Source organism: Dipodomys merriami, unplaced genomic scaffold, assembly GCF_024711535.1.
Source record: "Dipodomys merriami isolate MVZ:Mamm:240054 unplaced genomic scaffold, mDipMer1.0.p SCAF_7, whole genome shotgun sequence".
Taxonomy (NCBI): domain Eukaryota; kingdom Metazoa; phylum Chordata; class Mammalia; order Rodentia; family Heteromyidae; genus Dipodomys; species Dipodomys merriami.
Window position 1 is genome coordinate 71,754,047 of NW_027206290.1, and position 22,950 is coordinate 71,776,996.

Consider the following 22,950-nt stretch of genomic DNA (forward strand, 5'->3'; position numbering starts at 1 on the left):
ATGGTTTATTTATAAAATACAATATATCAACAAACTGTAGGGCTGTTATTACAACTCCCACCAAAGCCTTCATAATGTCTATAGTCATTGCACACATCTACATTACCTCTAGTCATTTATTAACTTAGCCAAGTATACTGAACTCCTAGGCAGCCACTTAGTGGCTTAGAACAGGATGAAGTGCCAAGAAGCACTGGACACTTGGATGGATATGTTAAATTGTAACCCCTTGTAAAACCTTTTGAAGAAAAAATAAAAATTTGAAACACATAAAAAAAAAAGATTGAGGGTTGGGAAGGTGGCTCAGTGGTAGAGCGCTTGCCTTGCATGATTGAGGCCCTGGGTTCGATTCCTCAGCACCACATAAGCAAGAAGAAAAAAGCCAGAAGTGGCACTGTGCCTCAAGTGGTAGAGTGTTAGCCTTGAGCTGAAGAGCTGAGGGACAGCGCTCAGGCCCAGAGTTCAGGCCCCACGGCCAGACCAAAAAAAAATAAGATTGAAAACAATTGACAGCACCTGGGTTTGAACTCTTGGCTTCATGCTTGCCAGGCAGGTGCTCTACCACTTGAACCATGACTTTAGCCCTATTGCTCTGGTTAGTTTTTGTGTGTATGCCAGTCCTGGGGCTAGAACTCAGGGCCTGGACACCATCTCTGAGCCTTTGTGCTCAAGACTAACACTCTACCACTTGAGCCACAGCTCCAATTCTGGCTTTTTGTTAGTTAATTGGAGATGAGAGTTTCACAGACTTTCCTGCCCTAGCTGGCTTAGAACAGAGATCCTCAGATCTCAGCCTCTTGAGTAGCTAAGATTACAGGTATGAGCCACTGGCACCTGGCTTGGTCTGGCTATTTTTGAGATGGGTGCAGGCTTTTTTTCCCATCTGGGATGTCCTGGATGGTAATCGTATTTACACTTCCAAACATGGCTGGGATATGACAGGCACACCCAGGTGCTCCTAGCATTAGTTGAGATATAGGGGTCTTGTTAACTTTTGCCTTGGCTGGCCTCAAACCATGATCCTACCAATCTCCTCCTCCCAGGCAGCTAGGATTATAGGAGTGAGCTGGCAATGCCTGCCAAGATCACATTAAAAAAAATAAATATGTCAAACAACACAATAGCATTGTCTACTGACACTGAAAGGCTGGAAGAAAGCAGGAAGAAACACTGTCCCAGACCTCACTGAGCATTCCATCTAGTGAGCAGAAAAGTAAATTAGATCCATCTCTCTCTCCTCCCTTTTATCCTATCTGTCACAACCAGCCTTTCCTAATGGAATGTGATCATTACATCACTATATAGATAAAACTTTGATGGCTTGCCTTTATTTAGCCAATCAAGTTCAAACTTCCCAGCTTGAAACAGAAAGGAGTATTCAAAGATTTTTATGAGCCTGGTGCCGGTCGCTCATGCTTATAATCCTAGCTACTCAGGAGGCTGAGATCTGATGATCGTGGTTCAAAGCTAGCCCAGGCAGAAACGTCCATGAGACTGTGATCTCCAATTAACCACCAGAAAACTGGAAGTGGTGCTGTGGCTCAAGTAGTAGAACTCTCGCCTTGAGCTGAAGAGCTCAGGGACAGCACCCAGGCAGGAGTTCAAGCCCCACGACAGACAAAAATAAAAAATAAAAAACTTTCTATGATATGGTAGCATAATATGCAGAAAATGGGCAGATAGACTTTACAATTAGACTAGTTGGACACAAATTATCAATCTTTAGCCCTATTCTTCAGTTTGGAAATAGTATATAGGTTACTGTGAAGATTAAATAAAATACTGCTTGTGAAATGTACAGCACATTATCTGGTAAGCATGCAAAAATGAGCCACTAAGTTTTATTTAATCTACTATTAATGTTGCTATTGTTCAATCTCAATTTCTACCCTTACCTCCAACACCACCATTGTGCCAACTTTATTCTCCAGGCAAAATGGACTCTACTCTCTCCTGAGCACCCACCACTGTACTCATGCTTTCATCTGCCTGAAAAATACTCTCTCATCTCTGAGTATTAAGATCTTAACCAAAGCTGGATGCTGGTGGCTCACACCTGTAATCTTAGCTACTCAGGAGGCTGAGATCTGAGGATTGCGGTTCAAAGCCAGCCTGAGGAGGAAGTTCGTGAGACTCTTATCTCCAATTAAGAAAACCAGAAGTGGCACTGTGGCTTCAGTGGTAGAGTGCTAGCAATGAGCCTTGAGCTGAGGGACAGCACCCAGACCCAGAGTTCAAGCCCCATGACCGACCAAAAAAAAAAAAAAAAAAATCCTAACCATTCTTGGTGGCTTTGCTCATGGGTCATCTCTTTCTGGTACTATACTCTGGCATCACAGCTCCATAACACATTACTAACACTTATTCCATAAACCTTGGCTAGAGCTATCTTTCCCATTGAGTTCTAATAACCTTGCTATTGTATACATGGTAACTGACATTGCAGATGGTCTCTGCAAAAGGAATGCAGGAGGGGTTCCATTCCAGAAGACAATCTAAGACAGCCCTTGAAACTACCTCCTACGACATTCAGCCTAGCTATCAACCATTTAGAATTTTTTTTTAGGGGGGGGGGGGTCCGGTCGTGTGGCCTGACCTCTGGGCCCGGGCTCGGTCCCTCAGCTCTTCAGCTCAAGGCTAGAGCTCTACCACTTGAGCCACAGCACCACTTCTGGCTTTTTTCTTTTTGCTTATGTGGTGCTGAGGAATTGAACCCAGGGCCTCAGGCATGCAAGGCAAGCACTCTACCACCTAAGCCACCTTCTCAGCCCCCAACCATTCAACTTTAACCTGGACAATTTTGTTAACTATTTTTAGTTCCCACTCTCTATCAGGTGCTGGAGAATCAGAAATGAACATTAGTGTGAAACAGCAGATCACACTTATTGATCATTTTGTAGGAGCTATCATGTACCTGTTCTACAGGTATATGAATTAACTGATTTTATCCTTTCAGCAACTTTATTTAATTTAGGTTTGTAGTGTTGGAGCACAAACTCAGGGCATCCTGACAATGCCAGGCAAGCAGTCTAAGGGACAATTATTATCCCTAGCATTATGATCCTTAAAGGTGAGGAAACTGAGGTACAAAGAGGTTAAGTAAACTGTTCCAACATAATACAACAAGCAGTAGAGATCAGAGCCTTAGACAGATGTCATTTAAAAAAAAACTCATGCTGGGTGCTAGTGGCTCACGCCTGTAATCCTAGCTACTCAGGAGGCTGAGATCTGAGGATCTTGGTTCAAAGCCAGCCTGGGCAGGAAAGTCCGTGAGACTCTTATCTCAAATAAACCACTAGAAAACCGGAAGTGGTGCTGTAGCTCAAGTAGTAGAGCTCTCGCCTTGAGCTGAAGAGCACAGTAACAGCGCCCAAGCCCAGAGTTCAAGCCCCACGACTGACAGAAAAAAAAAAAGCTCACTATTTGAAAACAAGCCCAACTCAATATATTGTATTGGGATCACTTTTTCCCCTTATACACAGGGGAAAGAATGAAACTATGCTTCACTTTATACCAAACACAAGAATCAATTCCAAATGGACTAGAAATCTAAGCAGTAAAGGAAAACCAGGGGAGATCCTAGAAGATAATACACAGAATAACTTCAAAACCTTGAGGAGGAAAAGGTTGATAGTCTGACATCATTAAAATTAAGAACTTTGTAACAACAGGGATCTTCAACAGATGTACTTCAGTTTACTTTTAGTTAGGTTTGCAGTACCAGGGGTCAAATGCAAGGCCTTTTGTATGTCAGGTAAGTGCTCTATCCCTGAGCTCCATCCTAATCTCCAGATTTTTCTTTTGGCAGTACTAGTGTTTGAACTCAGGGCTTCACACTTGCAAGACAGATGCTCTACAACTTAAGCCATGCTTCCAGCCCATTTTTCTCCGGCTTATTTATTTATTGGCAATACTTAAGTTTGAACTCAGGGCCCTGTGCCTGCTAAGCAGGCACGTTACCACTTAAGTCATTCCACCAGCCCCCTTTTTTGTGTGTGGGTTATTTTCAAGACAGGATCTCATTTTATACCCACAGCCAGCCTGGACTGCATTCCTCCTACTTGTGCTTCCATCTGTCCATGAAATCACAAATGAGCACCTTTGTGCCAGCTATGTTAAGATGGAGTCTCTTGAACTGTTTTGCACAAGATGGAAATCCCCTGATCCCTGCTTCCCAAGTGGTTGGGATTACATGCTTCAGCCATTACACCTAGATGCTCTGTTTATAACAGGGTCATCTTCTTGTTGTTTTTGTCAGTCCTGGGGCTTTTGTTCAGGACCTGGACACTGTCCCTGAGCTTCTTTCGCTCAAGATTGGCACTCTACCACTTGAGCCACAGCACCACTTCTGCCTTTTTCTATTTATGTGGGACTGAGGAATTGAACTCAGGGTTTCATGCATGCTAGGCAAGCACTACCACTAAGCCACATTCCCAGCCCCCGGCCTTTTTTTTTTTTTTTTTTTTTTAAGGCAGGGTCTCACTTTTTAATTTTCTGCCCAAGTTAGCCTGGACATAAATCCTATTTACACTTCTGGCCATAATTGGAAGGAAAGGTGCAAACCACCATGCCCAACATTTTCTGTTGAGATGAGTTCAGGGTAACCTAAACCTATGATCTTCCTGATCTTTAGCCTCCTGCATAACTAGGATGACAGGCACATACCACTGCATCCTCCTAGCCCCAACTTTTAAAATACACAACAAACTAGGAAATATGGTATCTGTAGTACATATAAACAACAAAGGGTTACAGAATATGTATAGAAATATTTTTAAGGGCTGGGAAGGTGGCTCAGTGGTAGCGTGCTTGTCTTGCATGCATGAGGCACTGGGTTTGATTCCTCAGCACCACATAAGCAAAAAAGAAAAAAAGCCAGAAGTGGTGCTGTGGCTCAAGTGGTAGAGCACTAGCCTTGAGCTGAAGAGCTGAGGGACAGTGCCCAGGCCCAGAGTTCAGGACTCACGACCGGACCCCCCAAAAAAAGAAATATTTTAAAAAATATAAGCCATGAGCTGAGAATGCATGCAGCCCTGGGTTTGATTCCTCAGTACCACATAAATAGAAAAAACTGGAAGTGGTGCTGTGGCTCAGGTGGCAGAGTGCTAGCCTTGAGGAAAAGAAGTTCAGGGACAATGCCCAGGCCCTGAGTTCAAGCTCCAGGACTGCCCATCCCCCCTCCCCCCCAAAAAAAACCAACCAGTCCAGTAGAAAAGAACAAGTCCCAGCATGGTCTAAGCAGTGTAAACCTGGCACTATCATAGCTGCTACACAATGGACTCTATAACAGCAGACCCTGCTCTCACTAACAAACAAAATATCACAGGATCTACGCCATGTTGCAGGTACACAGAACAAGGATCTAGTCCATGATGGTAGAGCCAAGATGGTTATTCTCCACAGTACAGAAAATGATGGCAAAGTCTAACATGCAGACTTGTAGACAAAGGATTAGAAGTGGTCTGTAAAGCACTGTATTGTCAGCTTTGTGAGCAAACACAAGTCTGCTACAACTGCCCAATTCTGCCACTGATAGCATGAAAGCACCCACACAACATGCAAATGAGTTGGCTGTGTGCCAATGAAACTTTATTTATGAGTTGGCTGTGTGCCAATGAAACTTTATTTATTTACTTACAAAAACAGGTGGTAGACCATATTTGACTTATGGGCCATAGTGTACTGAACCTAAACAAGGGTAGCTATAATTTTCCTACATTCTATATCTTCCACTACTTTTTATATCTGTTGATACCTCTTATTTTCCTAAGGAAAAACTACACATTTAACAGCTTTATAATGGTATCTAAAAGCCTATTACTGAACGCCCAAAATTTCTCTCATTATCTGTAACAATTTTCCCCTTCATCTTTTTTTGTCACTTGTGGGGCTTGAACTCAGGGCCCGGGCATTATCCCTCAGCTTTTGTGCTCAAGACTAGTACTTTACTGCTTTGAAGAATCACAGCTCAACTTCTGGTTTTCTAGTGGTTAACTGGAGAAGTCTCACAGACTTTCCTGCCAGGGCTGGCTTTGAACCGTAATCCTCATATCTCAGCCTCCTGAGTAGTTAGGATTATAGGCATGAGCCACTAGCACCCAACATAGTTCAGGATATTTTTTTTAAAGATGAAGGCAGGGCTGGGAATGTGGCTTAGTGGTAGAGTGCTTGCCTAGCATGCATGAAGCCCTGGGTTCAATTACCAGAACCACATAAACAGAAAGGGCCAGAAGTGTCGCTGTGGCTCAAGTGTTAGAGAGTTAAGCTTGAGCAAAAAGAAGCTCAGGGACAATGCACAGGCCCCGAGTTCAAGCCCCAGGACTGGCACACACACCAAAAAATAAAAAAAAAAAAAAATGAAGGGAGCTTCACAGGTGGCTCACAACTGTAATTGTATCTACTCAGGAGGCTGAGATCTGAGGATCCCAGTTTGAAGCCAGCCCAGTCTGTGTGACCCATATCTCCAGTAAACTACCAAAAAAAAAAAAAAGTGGTTCAAGTGGTAGAGTGCTAGCCTTGGGCAAAAGAAGCTCAGGGACAGCATCCAGGCCCTGAGTTCAGGTCTCATGACTGGCAAAAAGGGGAGGAAATCCTGAATTAAAATTACAAAAAAAAAAAAAAAATCCCTCCCTCCTTAGTACATACAATCTCAATGACTACCACTTAGAAATTGGAATTCCTCTCAATGCCCACAATCTCTCTGCCTTAGTTTAGGCCCTTATTTTTTCTTCCCTATTCTTCAGTCTACCCTTTCAAAAGAGTATTCGTTTACCTCCCAAAAACTAAGCCTCCTAATACATTCCCTTCTCAAAAGTCTTGCCTCGTACGCTTCTGAGGTTTCAGGCTGAACTCCTTAGGAAGGTCCTTCACAACCAGAAGCAACACTAGCTTCCCAGTTTCATCTCTGTCTCTTTCCCACAAATTCTATGTTCCATACTCCAGCCCATTCAACCACACTGCCTAAAAAAAAAAAAAAAAACAACTATCCAACTCTGACTTGCAAACTCCTATACCTTTCAGAATACGTCACAAAAGTTACTCCTTTACAATAGAACAAAGACACACTTACAATCTTTAATAATTGCCTTACAATCTTTAATAATGACCACCCTGAACTAACACTATTTACCTATCTACTTCTCTCTTGGAGCTGAATACCCAAAGTGAAATGATTCTTCTTTAGACCTTAGAATCCTGAGAGCCTAGTATAATGTTTCACATGCACTTGACTGTTTTTTGGTGGTACTGAGGTTTACACTCAGGGCCTCATACTTAACTACCATTTGAGTCATGCCCACAGCCCACATTAGCTAAGTCTTGACATATATTAAATGTCTGTGGTCCATGACTGGTGGCAGGAATAGAAAATTTGGGGGTCCACAGAGGTAAATCTACATGTGGATTTCAGGAGGAAATCTATGACTCTGAATAGGAAAGATAAACCTGTTTGTTTTCATGAACATAATCTATCTAAAACCAACATTTTACTAGAATTTATTTATTATATGGAATAATTCATTCTAGTAGCAGTATCTGCAACTCTGTTACAGCAAAATCACTAATATCCTTACATTACACCACAGTTGTTACAGAGATCTTGGAAATATTATTTATGCTAATTGTCCTGTGAAAACAGAACCATCACTAAATCTGACTTCTTGTATACACAGCGCTTGGTTTATAGCTCAGTGGTACAGTATGACCACTTGCCATTACGTTCAAGGTCCTGGTTTGATCCCTAGCACCACAAAAATTAAACTTTTAATAAAAATACACAAAATTTTTTTTTTTGTCAGTCATGGGGCTTGAACTCTGGGCTTGGGCGCTGTCCCTGTGCTCTTCAGCTCAAGGCAAGAACTCTACCGCTTGAGCCACCGCACACACACACATTGGAGATGGACTCTCCAATAAACCACCAGAAAACCAGAAGTGGTGCTGTGGCTCAAGCGGTAGAGTGCTAGCCTTGAGCTGAAGAGTGCAGGGACAGCATCCAAGCCCAGAGTTCAAGCCCCACGACTGTCCAAAAAAAAGCAAAAATCAAAAAAAGACTCTCATGGACTTTCCTGCCAGGGCTGGCTTTGAATTGTGATCCTCAGATCTCAGCCTCCTGAGTGGCTAGGATTACAGGAGTGAGCCACTGGCGCCTGGCACACAAATTTTTCTGTAAATGTTTTTTGGTATAATTTGTATTTTGTAATTTGTATTTTGGTATAATTTGTATTTGCATTTTGTATAATTTGGTATAATTCCTTGTAACCCAATACTTTATTTTGAACAACAAAAATATTGAGGAAATCTGGGTGCCAGTGGCTCACACCTGTAATCTTAGCTACTCAGGAGGCTGAGATCTGAGAATCACGGTTCAAAGCCAGCCCAAGCAGGAAAGTCAGTGAGACTCTTATCTCCAATTAACCACCAGAAAACCCTAAGTGGCATTGTGGCTCAAGCAATAGAGCACTTGCCTTGAGCTAAAGAGCTTAAAGACAGTGCCCAAGCCCAGAGTTCAAGCCCCACGACTGACAAAAATAAAAAATTCTGAGGAGTCTGACATGCTTCAATAGATACTAAAGGGCACATTGACATAGATAAGGTCAGGATTCCCTACTGGTAGCTCAAGTTTTGTAATCCTAGCTATTTAGGAGTCTAAGATATGAGGATTACCTTTGAAGCCAACCTGGGTAGAAAACTCAGTAAGACTTTTTTTTTTTTCCTTTGTCAGTCCTGGGGCTTGAACTCTGGGCCTAGGCGCTGTCCCTAGCTCTTCAGCTCAAGGCTAGTGCTCTACCAGTTGAGCCACTAGACCACTTCTGGTTTTCTGGTGGTTTATTGGAGATAAGAGTATCACAGACTTTTCTGTCAGGGCTGGCTTTGAACCATAATCCTCAGATCTCAGCCTCCTGAGTAGCTAGGATTACAGGCATGAGCCACAGGCGCCCAGCTCAGTAAGACTCTTATCTCCACTTTATAAGCAAAACGTCAGAAGTGGGGCTGTGATTCAAATGGTAGAGCACTAACCTTGAGTGAAAAAGCTAAGAGGCAGTGTCCAGGCCCTGAGTTCAAGACCTGGTACTGGCACCAAAAAAGGGGAAAATAACAGACCCAGAACATTATTACCTTGGACCTTCATGTCCACCTCCCTCCCTTTTTTTCTTTTATGTGCTGGAAGTCAAATCCAGGGTCTTCTATATGCGAGGGAAACACTGAGCTATATCCCCAATCCCTCAAAGTCCTTTCTGAGGGTGAAGGTGTACTAAGATTTTGACCTCAGAGACTCATGCTTATCTCATGCAGAACTCTACCACTTTAGCTATGTGTTCCCAGCCCTTTTTACATCTAAGTTTTTGTTTGTTTTATCAGTTGTAGGGCTTGAATTCTGGGACTGAGTGATGTCCCTGAGCTCTTCAGCTCAAGGCAAATCCTCTACCACTTGAGCCAAAGGGCCACTTCCCGTTTTCTGGTGGTTAATTGGAGATAAGAGTCTCACAGAAAGTGGCACTGTGGTAGAGTGCTTGCCTTGAGCTGAAGAGCTGAGTGGCAGTGGCCAGGCCCAGAGTTCAAGCCCCACAACCAAAAAAAAAAAGAAAAAAAAGAATACCATTAATATATTGGAAGTTTATTAGCCAGGCTCAGTGGTTCACGCCTATAATCCTAGCTATTCAGGAGGCTGAGATCTGAGGATCACGGTTCAAAGCCAGCCAGGGCAGAAAAGTCCATGAGACTCTTATCTCCAATTAACCACCAGAAAACCAGAAGTGGTGCTGTAGCTCAAGTAGTAGAGTGCTAACCTTGAGCTGAAGAGGTAAGGGATAGCGCCCAGGCCCAGAGTTCAAGCCCCATGACTGACAACAACAACAAGAGTCTCACAGACTTTCCTGTCTGGGCTGGCTTTGAACCATGATCCTCAATCTCAGCCTTCTGAGTAGCTAGGATTACAGGCATGAGCAACTGGCGCCCATTACTAGCTATTTTTTGAAAAGGTGTTTATGCCTGGTCTAGTCTGGACCATGATTCTCCACTATTTACACTTCCCACATAGCTGGGATGACAGGTACAAGCCACCATATTCAGCTTTTATGTTGAAATGGGGTCTCATGAACTTTTTTGCTAGCGCTGAAATCAAGCTATGATCCTGAGTGTTAGGAATACAGGTGTGAGCCACCTCACCCTGCCTGGAAGTCCTTTTTTATTCCATGGGGTTTGGATATATTAAAGTCATGATTCTTGGAAATCTGATTCCAGAGACCTAAGATAACAAAATCTGCAGATGCTCAAGTCCCCCATATATAATGGTGTAATTTTTGTATATCCCCAGATACTTTAAATCTTGCCAGATTAGTTGCAATACCTAAAACAATGTAAATATTATGTAAACAGTTGTTATAATGTCTGGTTTAGGTAATAATGACAAGAAAACAAAAGCTACATTTTCAATACAAAGATTTGGGGGGGGGGGGGTGGTCTGGTCGTGGGGCCTGAACTCTGGGCCTGGGCGCTATCCCTCAGCTCTTCAGCTCAAGGCTAGTGCTTTACCAATTGAACCACAGATCCACTTCCGGCTTTTTTCTTTTTGCTTATGTGGTGCTGAGGAATCGAACCCAGGGCCTCAGACATGCAAGGCAAGCACTATACCACTGAGCCACCTTCCCAGCCCAATACAAAGACTTTTAAAAGAATGTTTTTAATCTGGCAACTAGTTGAAGCCTCCCATGCAAAACTCATGGATATGAAGAACATGTGACTGATTTTGCATAGTTTCCCTCAGAACTGTCTCATGTAAACTTTGAACTCTCCTCTACCATGATGGAATTTCAATTAAACTAAATATGATAGAGATCCCAGGTCTCCATCATTGTTCACTTTCTTCTCCCCCTACCCCCTTCTCCTTTGGTCACTGGGTTTGAACTCAGGGTATGGGTGCTGTCCCTGAGCTTTTCTGCTTAAGGTAGTGCTCTACCACTTTGACCCACAGCTCCCCTTCTGCTTTTCTGGTGATTAACTGGAGATAAGAGTCTTACTGCCTTTTCTTCCCAGGCTGGCTTCGAAAGTGATCCTCAGATCTCAGCCTCCTGAGTAGCTAGGATTACAGGCATGAGCCACCCAGCACCTGGCTTTTCTTTTTTCTTTTGAAATTTTGTAACCTTCTGCTGAACAGTAAAAATTTAGAAGAGAAGGAGCATCTCTTAAAACTCAAAAAAGAGGTTCTTCAAAGTTAAGTCCTCCTCCCACTCCCCAATTCAGGTGAGCTATGACATAACCTATAGCTAATTTCCTATACTGCTCTGCATCTTCCTCAGCCTTTGTACTGGCCATGCTTGATTTCTTAACATTTTTCTCTCGGCTAGCAAATCCCTGTACAGCAATGTGTACGATTTTACCTTTTTTTTTTGGCCAGTCCTGGGGCTTGAACTCAGGGCCTGGGCACTGTCCCTGAGCTGCTTTTGTTCAAGGCTAGCACTCTACCACTTGAGCCACAGTGTCACTTTCCGGCTTTTTCTGTGTATATGGTACTGAAGAATCGAACCCAGGACTTCATGCATACTAGGCAAGCACTCTACCACTAAAACACATTCCCAGCCCACGATTTTACCTTTCTATGTCTCCACTAAAATCACTATCCAGCTTAGCACCATGACACGATTTCTAAGGCCTTTGTAGTTTGTGCACATTCTCTCTCCTTCATCATTTTCAGTTACTTCAACGAGGCCTTTCTGATGACCTCCCCAGGTGACCCTGCTCTTAAGCAGTGGGCTGTCCCCTTCCTGGGAAGACACCTCGGGTTACCGCCCCCAAACAGCTGGGTCCCTCCTTTTAAAGTCACACAGAACTCCTTAAATTGATAAAGAGTTTCTCGCTCTTCTTGTCAACCAGCTCCATTCTCTGCACCCCGTTTGATGGCCAGCTTCTAATGCCAAACCTTAGCCCCTTCCCCTTTCTCTCCCCACCAAGCCCTTTCTTCCCTTTTCCTGTTGCTCTCCCTAGCAGGGAGTGCAGGCTCCTGGAGGCTGGCTTCTAGGGAGTCCTTAGGACTTGCAATTCAGACTCAGGACCACAGGACTACTCTAATCTCATCTCGGCCTCTGGACTCCCCCCACCCCCATTTCTAAGCAGTAGCCCCCTCCCTTCCCGCAAAGAACAGCTCCAGCTCTGACACCCAGTGCTTGGTCCCCGGGCCTCCTCCCCCAATCGCAGGACCCATCAGCCCCGGGCTTCGGAACACTGCCCGCGGACAAACCCAACTGTACGCCGGGCCAGCCTCTCAGCCCACGGACCCCGACCCCGGTTCCATTCGAACCCAGCGTCTTTCCTCCGCGCCCAGGGCTGCCGCGACCCCGCGTCGGGCTGCGGCCAGGTCCTCGGGCCCGGAGCGCCGCCCCGCGCAGCCCTCCAGCCGGGCCTGCACTCCCTCCGCGCCCCAGCCCCCGCGTCCCGCACCCTCCCCAGCCCCGGGCCCCGCCGCCGCTCCCTCCCGCGCCCCCGCCCGCAGGCCCGGGGCCCGCTCCCCAACATGGCGACGGGGACACGAGCACGGCAGGCGGGCGGGCGGCCGGGCGGGGCGGCTTCGGGCTGGGCCCGCACTCGGGCCGAGCTGCACGGCCGCCCGGCGCCATTTTCCCGCGCCGGGCCCGGGCGGCGCCTGCTCCCCGCGAAGCCAGCCTGGCCGGGCCCGCGGACGCCCGGCAGGCCCACCCCTTACGGGCCCGCGTCGCCGTCGCCTCACCTGAGCGCGGCCCCGGCCCTCCCGGGCGGGCCTCGGAGCGCCGGCCCGGGCCGTGCGTGCCCCGCCGCCCTCCGTGCGTCCGTCCGCCCGTCCTCGCGTGCGCCCGTCTGTCCGCCCGTCGGCGCCCGGCCGCCCGCAGCCCGACCCGGCAGGGCCTCAGGGAGCCGGTGGGGAGGGGGATGGGCCGGACCGGGCCGGGGAGGGAGGGGGAGGGAGGGAGAGAGAGGGAGGGAGCGCGGGCGGGGGCGGGGCGGGACCGAGGGGCGGGGCCCTGTCCACGTGACCCAGCGTCCCCGTGAGCGGGCTGTGGAGTGCGCGCCGGCTCACTGGGGTGCTGAGTGCTTGGTGCTGCGGATGCCCGTGGGTGTCTGTCCGCTTGTGGTGTCTGCTCTCTCCCCATTGGCTTCGCCCTAGTATCCCGGCTGGGTATCCTTGGACGTGTCCAAACCTTACTTTGCCCGGATGACATACTGGGAATACTTCCCTGGGAAGAGGACAGAAGGGAAGATAGGCAAAAGCATTTGGCTAGGTGCTTGTCACATAGTGTGTAATAATATCGTTATTTGCATCCGGTAGTCACCATGGTAATAAAGATAGCAGCCGCCTTTGGTATTCTTTATGACGATCCTGGTTTTTCCCATTGTCACCAGCACCCTATCAAACTCCATAGGGGCTCAAAAAATGTAATTCTTGAGTGAGCAAGTGAATATGGCCTCTCGCCTCTACTCAAATACAGAGAAACATCACTGGACTTCCAGGCCTGGATTTGGATCCACTCTTATGAACAGCTTCGTCATTTTCTTTTCCTTTTGGAATTCAGCTTTAGAAGATGAGCAGATGGAATGTTAGCTGAACAGCCCAGTCATTTTAGAAAGGGAGTCAGGGACTACTCTTTCCCTAATACCCAGCACACACATGCACTTGGACCGGTTCAGGAGCCGCACCAATCTTTCTCATATCCACATCTACAATGTTTCTAAATTAGAAATCTGATCGTGTCATTCCTCTATTAAAAATGACTTGATGGCTCTTCGTTGCTCTTTAAAAAAAAAAAAAAAAGAAAGAAAGAAAGAAATGAAAAAAAAACAAATAGGCAGGCAGAGGTCTGAAGCCAAGAAAAGGAAAGTCCCTACGACTAAATCTCCAATTAAGGCCCACCCAAAAGCCCAAAGTGAAGCTGTGGTTCTGGTGATAGAGCTCTAGTCTTGAGCAAAAAGGCTAAGTGAAGCACAAGGTCCTGAGTTCAAGCCTCAGTTCCAGCACACAGACACACAAGGTTTTTGGTTGTTTTTTTTTTTTTTTTTTTTTTGTCAGTCATGGGGCCTGAACTCTGGGCCTGAGCACTGTCCCTCAGCTCTTTAGTTCAAGGCTAGTGTTCTACCACTTGAGCCACAGCACCACTTCTGGCTTTTTCTACTTATGTGGTGCTGAGGAATTGAACCTAGGGCCTCATGCATGCAAAGCAAGCACTCTACCACTGACCCCAGCCCCTACCCCCCCCCCTCCCATACACACACATACGGGTTTTTACGGCTAATATCTTTTGACTTTTTTTTTTTTTTTTTTGCTGGTCCTGGGGCTTGACCTCAGGGCCTGAGCTCTGTCCCTGAGCCTCTCTGTGCTCAAAGCTAGGGCTCTATATTTTGAGCCACTGCACCACTTCCAGCTTGTTCTGTTTATGTGGTAGTGAGGAACTGAACCCAGGGCTTCATGCATGCTATGCAAGCACTCTACCACTAAGCCACATTCCCAGCCCCCTCCTTTTCTTTTTAAAATAATGTGTATAACAGTCCTGGGACTTGAATTCAGGGCCTGGTTGCTGTCCCTGAGCTGCTTTGCTAGGCTAATAATGCTCTACCACTTGAGCATGGATCCATTTCTAGCTGTTTTGATGCTTAATTGACGGTAAGAGTTTCATGGACTTTCTTGCTTGGGCTGGTTCTGAACCTCAATTCTCAGATCTCAGTCTCCTGAATATCTAGGATTACAGGGGTTAACCTCACACCCAGCTGAAAATAACTTTTTAATCAGTTCATATTCATCATACAAAAATGGATTTCATTTTATTTATTTATTTATTTTCATCAGTCATGGGGCTGAAACTCAGGGCCTGGGGTGCTGTCCCTGAGTCTTTTTCCTCAAGGCTAGTGCTCTATCACTTTGAGCCACAGCTCCCCTTCCAGCTTTTTTTTGTTTTTTGTGTGTTTTGTTGTTGTTGTTTATGCTGTTTTTTGGGGGGCTTGACATCAGGGCTTGGGTGCTGTCCCCTGAATCTCTTTGTGCTCAAAGCTAGCATTCTACCACTTGAGCCACAGCACCACTTCTGGCTTTTTCTGAGTCGTTTATTAGAGATAAGAGTCTCAGGAACTTTTTTTCCTGGCTGGCTTTGAGACACCATCTTCAGATCTCAGTCTCCAGAGTAGCTAGGATTACAGTTGTGAGCCACCGGTGCCCAGATCACTTCTAGCTTTTTGATGGTTAATTGGAGATGAGAATCTCAGATTTTCTTGCCTAAGCTGACTTCCAACTGTGATGCTTATATCTCAGCCTCCTGAGTGGCTAGGATATAGGCATGAGCCACTAACACTGGACACCAATTGCCTTTGAATGTATCTTCTTTAAGCACTGAAAACAAACTAACATTCTATAGTAGACATAGACTCTATTCTGTCACCTCATGTCAGATTGAGAGTTATGCAAGTAGTTAGCTCTTTATCTTTCCATTTCTTTCTTTTTCTTTTTTGTTGAATGTACGGGGACTTAAATGTTTGGTTTTGAATATTTTCATGACTTGTGTTTTGTCCTTAATAGATTGTAAATTCCCCCACGAAAGCCCATTGTAATATTATCACTTGGAATGTAACTTAAGATTTTTATACTTCAGGTGACTTATTTGTAAAATTCAGATAATAAGAGCTCCTATCTTGTAAGGTTGTTGATAGAAGTGAATTCATCAATATGTGTAAATGTTCAGAAGCATACTCACTATATCCTCAGTAAGCAACAGATTAACAGAGGTTTGGATGAGGCTGATTCATAATAACGTTTTGATTAAGAAAAGCAAATGGTCCTAAAACATCCAGAATTATTCTGGATTCTGACCAAGATAAAGGAAAAGTAAATCAAGGTCCAGTGCCAGTTGTTTCTACCTATAATCCTAGCTAAGCAGACAACACTTCCAGACTCTTATTTCCACTTAACTTGCAAAAGGCTGAAAGTAGAAGTATCCCTCAAGTAGTAGAACTCCAACCTTGAGCAGAAAAACTAAAACAAGAGCACAAGATCCTGAATACACACAAGATCCCAGAACAAACTCTCTTACACACATACATACACATGCGTGTGCATACATACACACGTAAAAGAAAAAATCAAGTTCATTGTCATTTGATAAGAACAGTTTAATTGGCACTTAGAAAAATGTCTTCTTTTATTTGTAAGTCTAAATGGGCTAAGATTAATAGTGAATGCTTAAATAATGTCTTTGGAAAACACTGACAAATAGAGTAGGGGGAAGAAGGGAGAAAGAACAAAACTACCTACACAGGATCAGTATTTTTTCTTTTTCTCTAGTCCTGGGGCTTGAACTCAGGGCCTGGGTGCTGTCCCTGAGCTTCTTTTTGTTTTGTTTTTTTCTTTTTGCTTATGTGGTGCTGAGGAATCGAACCCAGGGCCTCATGCATGCAAGGCAAACGCTCCACCACTGAGCCACCTTCCCAGCCCTCCCTGAGCTTCTTTTGCTTAAGGCTAGCGCTCTACCACTCAAGCCATAACACCACTTCCTGCTTTTTCTGAGTAGTTTACTAGAGATAAGAGTCTCACAGCCTTTCCTGCCTGGGCTGGCTTCAAACCACAATTCTCAAATCTCAGCCTTTTGAGTAGCTAGGATTAAAGACATGAGCCACCAGTGCCTGGCTCAGATCAGTCTTTTGATATCTGCAAGGTTCCTCACAACAGGGGTAGAAGTTCCTCACGACAGGTCACCACATTTACTTGGGTGAGTTGTGCCTTACAGATGGTGTTACTTCCTAGGTACCACTCGAAGCAAACCTTGTATGTGTAACCAACAGGTGGCAGTAAAGTGCTCTGTTAGAGTGTCACCTCTTTTGAAAAGGGAGCTTTTCTCCTCTGCATTAATGCTTAATTTGGACAAGAAATGGCTTTTTCTTTAGGAAGAAAGCCTTGGGAAAATGAAATAAATAGGGGGATACATGATTTAAGACAAATCAAAAGAAAAAAAATTAAGGACAGTATCAAGAAGTGACCAAAAAAAGGTGAGCTGGTCTTCTTAGTATTTTAAACTTATTTTTTTTCCAATAACTTTCTTGATATTTCAAAATGTTTTAATATTATATAACACTAAAGACATAAAGGTGCACAAATTGTAAGTGTGAAAATCCTGATGCCTGATGAATTTTCATCAAATGAACACAGATGTCTGATCAGCCTCCAAATCAAAAAATAGACAAGGTGAGTGCCGTAGCTAAGAGACAGAGCAGCCCTGGACTGCATCCCTAGTACTGTAGAAGAGAAGGGAATGCGAGGGGGATGAGTCACTGGCAGCAAGCTTCAGTTTTACTTTTTAAATAAAATGTCAGTATACAGAAGAGAATGGTAGGATATGCAAAGTATTGATACAATTTGAGGCATGGATTACTCATTATATATTTATGAGACATTTGGATAATTGTTTCATTATTCCCTCTATGATGAATACTATGGAGCTATTGTGACAACTGCCTTATTTATCTGTGTCCTGATTGCTTTTTTTGTTTGTTCTGTATTTTGTCGATCTTGGGGCTTGAACTCAGGGCCTACGTGCTGTCCCTGAGCTTTTCTGCTCAAGGTTAGTGCTCTACCACTCTGAACCACAACTTTACATCTAGTTTTCTAGTGGTTATTTGGAGATAAGAGTCTCACGAACTTTGTTGCCTAGGATGGTTTCAAACTGCAATCCTCAGATCTCAACCTCCTGAGTAGCTAGGATTACAGGTATGAGCCACCAGTGCCCAGTGTTTGTTTTTGTTTTGATGGTGCTGGGAATACAAGCCAGAGCCTGGCATACTAGCAAAGTGGTCTACCACTAAGTTACATTCCCGTTCATGTGTCTCCTAATATTTTTTTTCTCCTAATATTTTTTATGTTTGACTATCCCTGTAAATTGCAAATGTGATCAGTGCTGAATTCCAGTACCTGGAATATAATGGATGAGTGCATGCATACATAAATAATAAAAGGTATAACAGGTCTTTGGTGATAATTTGCAAAATATACTTTATAACAGTGTACCTAGCAGTTGTGGAACTGGTTAAGAGCAGAGATTATGGAGCTGGACATCCTGAGACTGAACCCAAATCCTTCTACTTAATAGATGAGAAACTCTGCACATTACTTAACTACTTTTTGCCTTTTCCCATCTGTAAAATGAAGGTGGCTCAAGTCTGTAATTCTAGCTACTCAGGAGGCTGAGATCTGAGGATCACAGTTCAAAAATAGCCCAGAAAGGTAACCCAGAGGGTTCTTATCTCTCATTAGACAGCAAAAGGCTGGAAGTAGAGATATGGCTCAAATGGTAGAGTGCCATACTTGAGCAAAAAAGCTAAGAGAGAGGGTGCACAGGGCCTGAGTTCAAGTCTAAAATCTGTACACGCATGCACGTGCACACGCATACACACACACTAAGATAAATAATAAAAATAAAGATTGCACCTGTTAAGTGCTTAAAATAGAGCCTAACATAATATATGCTATCTACAATAATAACTATTATTCCCAGTGCAAGTTTTGGATATATAAATCCTACAAATTTAGCTGTCTCTAGAGTCAGAGCTTTTGTGTACAGGATGAACCAAGGTTTCCTCTCCCACTCCCACTCCCAATGCAGTGAAATATAACTCAAACCAGAGCCATGGTTAAGCAATATTCTTTCTTTAATTCCCCTTCGCAAATGGAAGCCCCTGAGCTGGCCCCACCCCCACCCCTACCCCAACCCTGGGGACCCTTAGATGCAAGGTCCCTGCCTTATCCTGATGGTAAGAGAGGGTTCCCACCTCCCTATGATGGTCCGTTTAAAAAATCCTAGTCACTTAAGAAATGAGGCTGGGGACAGGAGAAGGGATCTGGAAGACAAGGCCCAGGTCAGACCAGTCTGGAGATGTTGGGGGTGATGAGAACCTTGAGAAGGGTTTGCAAGCACATCCCTAAGCTCAGGGCCAGCATGGCTGAGAGAAGAGGACAGATAGACAGACAAGACAGAAAAACAGACAGACAGACAGATAGGCAGGCAGTCCAGTTCCTCCAGGTCCTGCCTGCATGGTCATGGACACTGATGTTCACCACCATTACCACCACCACAGGCCTCCTGATGGTGAATTTTCCAGTTACTCTGGGATTAGGGTTTGCTAAGCATCCCCTCTAGCCCCTGATTTGGGACATCCCTGGGATCCCCCTGAGACCAAACCTAGGAGAGAGAGGGACTCTGGGAACATGCAAAGGGGGGGAGCAGAGACCCCACCCCACCCTGCTGCTCTACAGGATGGTGGCTCCAGCTGCATCTGGGCTCCGAGGGTCCTTCACGCCAATGATGAAGTTGTTGGTTCTCCGGCTGCCATGGACCCAGGATAGGACATCTACCTTCTCCACGTGGTGACCTCTGGCTTCCAGGAACTCAATCTCTTCCTCTGTGAATTCACCTGAAAACAAACCCCCAATGTACACAGTGTACATAGCACTGGCTCAGGAGTCCTATAGTTAAATTTGAGTCCTGACCCTGGCTGCTTGACCTGGGGCAAACTGCTTTACCTCTCTGGGCCTCAGATATTCATGTTTAAAATGGGTATTATAAGAAAATCTACTACTTAAAAGAGGTAGTGCCCAGAAAAGTACTGAGCTCAGAGCCTTGAATACAGTGATAAATAATATACAGTCATTCTGTGTCTGTGTCTGTGTGCATGCACACACACACACACACACACACACACACACACACACACACACACACACACTAATACTAGGGCTTAAACTCAGGGGCTTATATTCATTTAGCTTTTTCATTCAAGCTGGTGCTCTACCACTTGAGCCACTTTTGGCTTTTTGCTGGTTAATGGGAGATAAGTCTCTGATTGTCAACTTAGGTTGGCTTAGAATTTCAGGCCTCAAATCTTAGCCTCCTGAGTAGCTAGGGTTATAGGCATGAGCCACTGGTACCTGGCTACAGCTATTCTTAATATTAGAAAAGATACTTGGGGGTCTTCATCTCTACCCTCCTAGGCTAAATTGCCATCATTATTTGCTAAGATTGCTGCATTACCCACTAACTGATTTTCCTGCTTCCAGTTCTGCCTTCCTTACAGCCTCTTCCACAGTCACCAAGGCGATCCTTCAAAACCAGTTGTCAGACTTCCTCACTTTTCCCACTCAAAATTCTCCAACAATTTCCATGAATCTTAGAACAAAATTTAGTCTTATCCAGGTTTCAACATCATTGGGTTCTAACTCCCTCTCTAAATTCTTCTCCTCAGTTTCTTCTATTCTCCACTATATTTAACTCAGTTCCAGCCATGCTGGCCTCCTTGCTGTCCCTCAAGTAGGCCAAACATATTCCTACTTCAGATCCTTTACACTTGCCATCCTTTCTTCCTGACCTTCTTCTCCTCCCTCTCTCTTCTCCCTCCCCACCCTCCCCCTTTTCTCCCCCCACCTCCTCCTTCCCCTTCCTCCCTTCCCCTCCTCCTGCTTTTCTTCTTCCTCCTCCTCTTCCTCCTTCTTTTGTGGTTCTGGGGTTTGAACTCAGGCCCTTGCTCTTACTAAGCAGGTTTTCTACCACTTTCATTATTCTACCAATCATAGTGCTTCCCTTGGTAGCCACATAGCTGGCTCACACACTTCATTCTAGTCTTTGATCAAATCATCTCTATTATCTAGAATAGTAGCCCATGCCATCTTTATCTTGATTTTTTTGTTATTGTTGCTGGTGGTGGTGGTGGTACATTTATTACTCAAAGCTAGAGCTCTACCACTTTGATCCACAGTGCCACTTCTGTTTTACTAGTGGTAAATTGAAGATAAGAGTCTCATGGACTTTCTTGCCCAGGCTAGCTTTGAACTGTGATCTTCAAATCTCAGCTAGGATTACAGGCATGAGACACTAGTACCCAGAAGCTTTATTTTCTTTTTAAAATACTCACAATTACTGGGTTATTGATTGGGTCTTCCTCCCTATATTGTAAGGGTTTGTGAATGTGAGTGTGTGCTGGTCCTACGGCTTGAACTCAGAGCCAGGGTACTGTCCCTGAGCATTTTTTGCTCAAGGCTAACATTCTACCACTTGCACCACAGCTCCACTTTTGGATTTTTGCTGATTAATTGGAGATTAGAGTCTCACTGACTTGTCTGCTAGGGCTGGCTTCGAACCGTGATCGCTGTCAGATTGCAGCCTCCTGAGTCTACAGGATTACAAACAGCCACCAGTGCATGGCTTGTTAGTTTTTTTTGAAGGCAGAATGGTCTTGTTTGCTATTGTTCCCATTGCCTAAGTTGGTTCATAGTAAAAAGTCAAGCAGATATTTGCTAAATGGTTGAACCCCTACTTCTTGCATAAGTTCAGGTTTTCATCATCCCTTGCCCAGGCCAGATTCCTGCTGCTTCTCATTTCCTGGACTTGAATTATCCTCCCTTCAATCCACCTCCCCTACCTAAAGCATAAATAGGTCATACATTTCCCCTGCTCAACTGGTTGAAGTCCATACTTCTTAACATTGGCCTTCATGAAAAGCCTTGTTAACTTAACCGCCCACTGCTCCTCATAAACATCTGATCTTTTTATTGTTCCAAACAGGATGATTTCAGGCAATTCTTGAGATAAAGAAACATTATTGAACAGCATTAAACCATCAAGTTAAAAAATGTATTGCCTTTGTGGTTCACTTTCAGTCCTTTAGATTATTATCCTTTAGTAGAAAAAGCAGGCCTTGGAGCCTTCTGAAGACAACAATAGCTAACTAAAACCTAAACATGACTGATTTAAAAAAAATATCTATCATCTATTTGTGAAAAAATGATGCCAATTTTCCATCTGTGATTATGTTTGTTTACTTTAAAAATAGATGTAGGTGCTGGGTGCCAGTAGTTCACACCTATAATTTTAGCTACTCAGGAGGCTGAGATCTGAGAATTGAGGTTCAGAGCCAGCCCAGGTAGAAAAATCCATGAGACTCTTACCTCCTAATAGCCAGCAAAAAGCTGAAAGTAGAGACATGGCTCAAGTGGTAGAGCACTGTGAGAAAACAAAAGATCAACAAAACAACAACAACAAACAAGTACATAAAGCCTAAAGTTCAAGCCCCAGTACCAACAAGAACAGCAAAAAAGTAGGTTAAAAAAAAATCCAAGCCAGGTGCTGGTGGCTCACGCCTGTAATCCTAGCTATTCAGGAGGCTGAGATCTGAGGACCATGATTCAAAGCCAGCCCAAGCAGGAAAGTCCCTGAGACTCTTTATCTCCAATAAACCACCAGAAAACCCAAAGTGACTCTGGCTGAAGTGGTAGCGTGCTCGCCTTGAGCTGAAGACAGCACCCAGGCCCAGAGTTCAAGCCCCACAACTGACCAAAAAAAAAAAAAAAAATCCATCAGCTGGGCACTGGTGGCTCACACCTGTAATCCTAGCTTCTCAGGAAGCTGAGATACGAGGATTGAAGTTTGAAGCCAGCCTGAACAGGAAAGGTCCATGAAACGTTAATCTCCAATTGACAACTAAAAACCTGGAAGTGGAGCTGTGGCTCAAGTGGTAGAGTGCTATCTTTGAGCAAAACTATAAAAGCTCAGAGACAGGGCCCAGGACCAGCGTTCAAGCCCCAGTTCCAATATACACAGACATACATACAAATCCACTTATAGGAGCTGGGATTGTGGATTAGTGGTAGAGTGCTTGCCTAGAATGCATGAAGCTCTGGGTTCAATTCCTCAGTGCCACATAAACAGATTCTGGCCAGAAGTGGTGTTGTGGCTCAAGTGGTGAAGTGCTAGCCTTGAGCAAAAGAAGCCCAGGGATAGTGCACAGGTCCTGAATTCAAGCCTCAGGACTGGCAAAAAAAAAATTCCATTTATAGAGATACATTATGTAAACGACATTGTAGATGGTATGTAAATGTGGCACTAAGGTGCTCAGTAAATGCCTAAGTTTGGGAAACAAACTTCTTGGCTGCTGGCTACTCTTTGAGCCATTCTTTCTGGG

The 22,950-nt window shown here is 44.6% G+C and overlaps 2 protein-coding genes across 9 annotated transcripts in view; both read right to left on the minus strand.

The window, feature by feature from the left end:
• The window catches only part of Ncoa6 (nuclear receptor coactivator 6), a 95,597-nt gene extending 82,703 nt beyond the window's left edge, over nt 1-12,894 (minus strand). For all 8 annotated transcript variants that reach the window (XM_070007107.1, XM_070007108.1, XM_070007111.1 and 5 more), the window contains exon 1: nt 12,719-12,894. The gene's annotated coding sequence lies outside the window, so the exon portion shown is untranslated. The remainder of the gene's footprint in view (nt 1-12,718) is intronic.
• A 5,813-nt stretch (nt 12,895-18,707) lies between these two features.
• Ggt7 (gamma-glutamyltransferase 7) overlaps nt 18,708-22,950 on the minus strand; it is a 30,082-nt gene continuing 25,839 nt past the window's right edge. Inside the window, exon 15 of the mRNA XM_070007123.1 lies at nt 18,708-19,410. Within this exon, the coding sequence (XP_069863224.1) occupies nt 19,247-19,410 (164 nt within the window). The 3' untranslated portion in view covers nt 18,708-19,246. The remainder of the gene's footprint in view (nt 19,411-22,950) is intronic.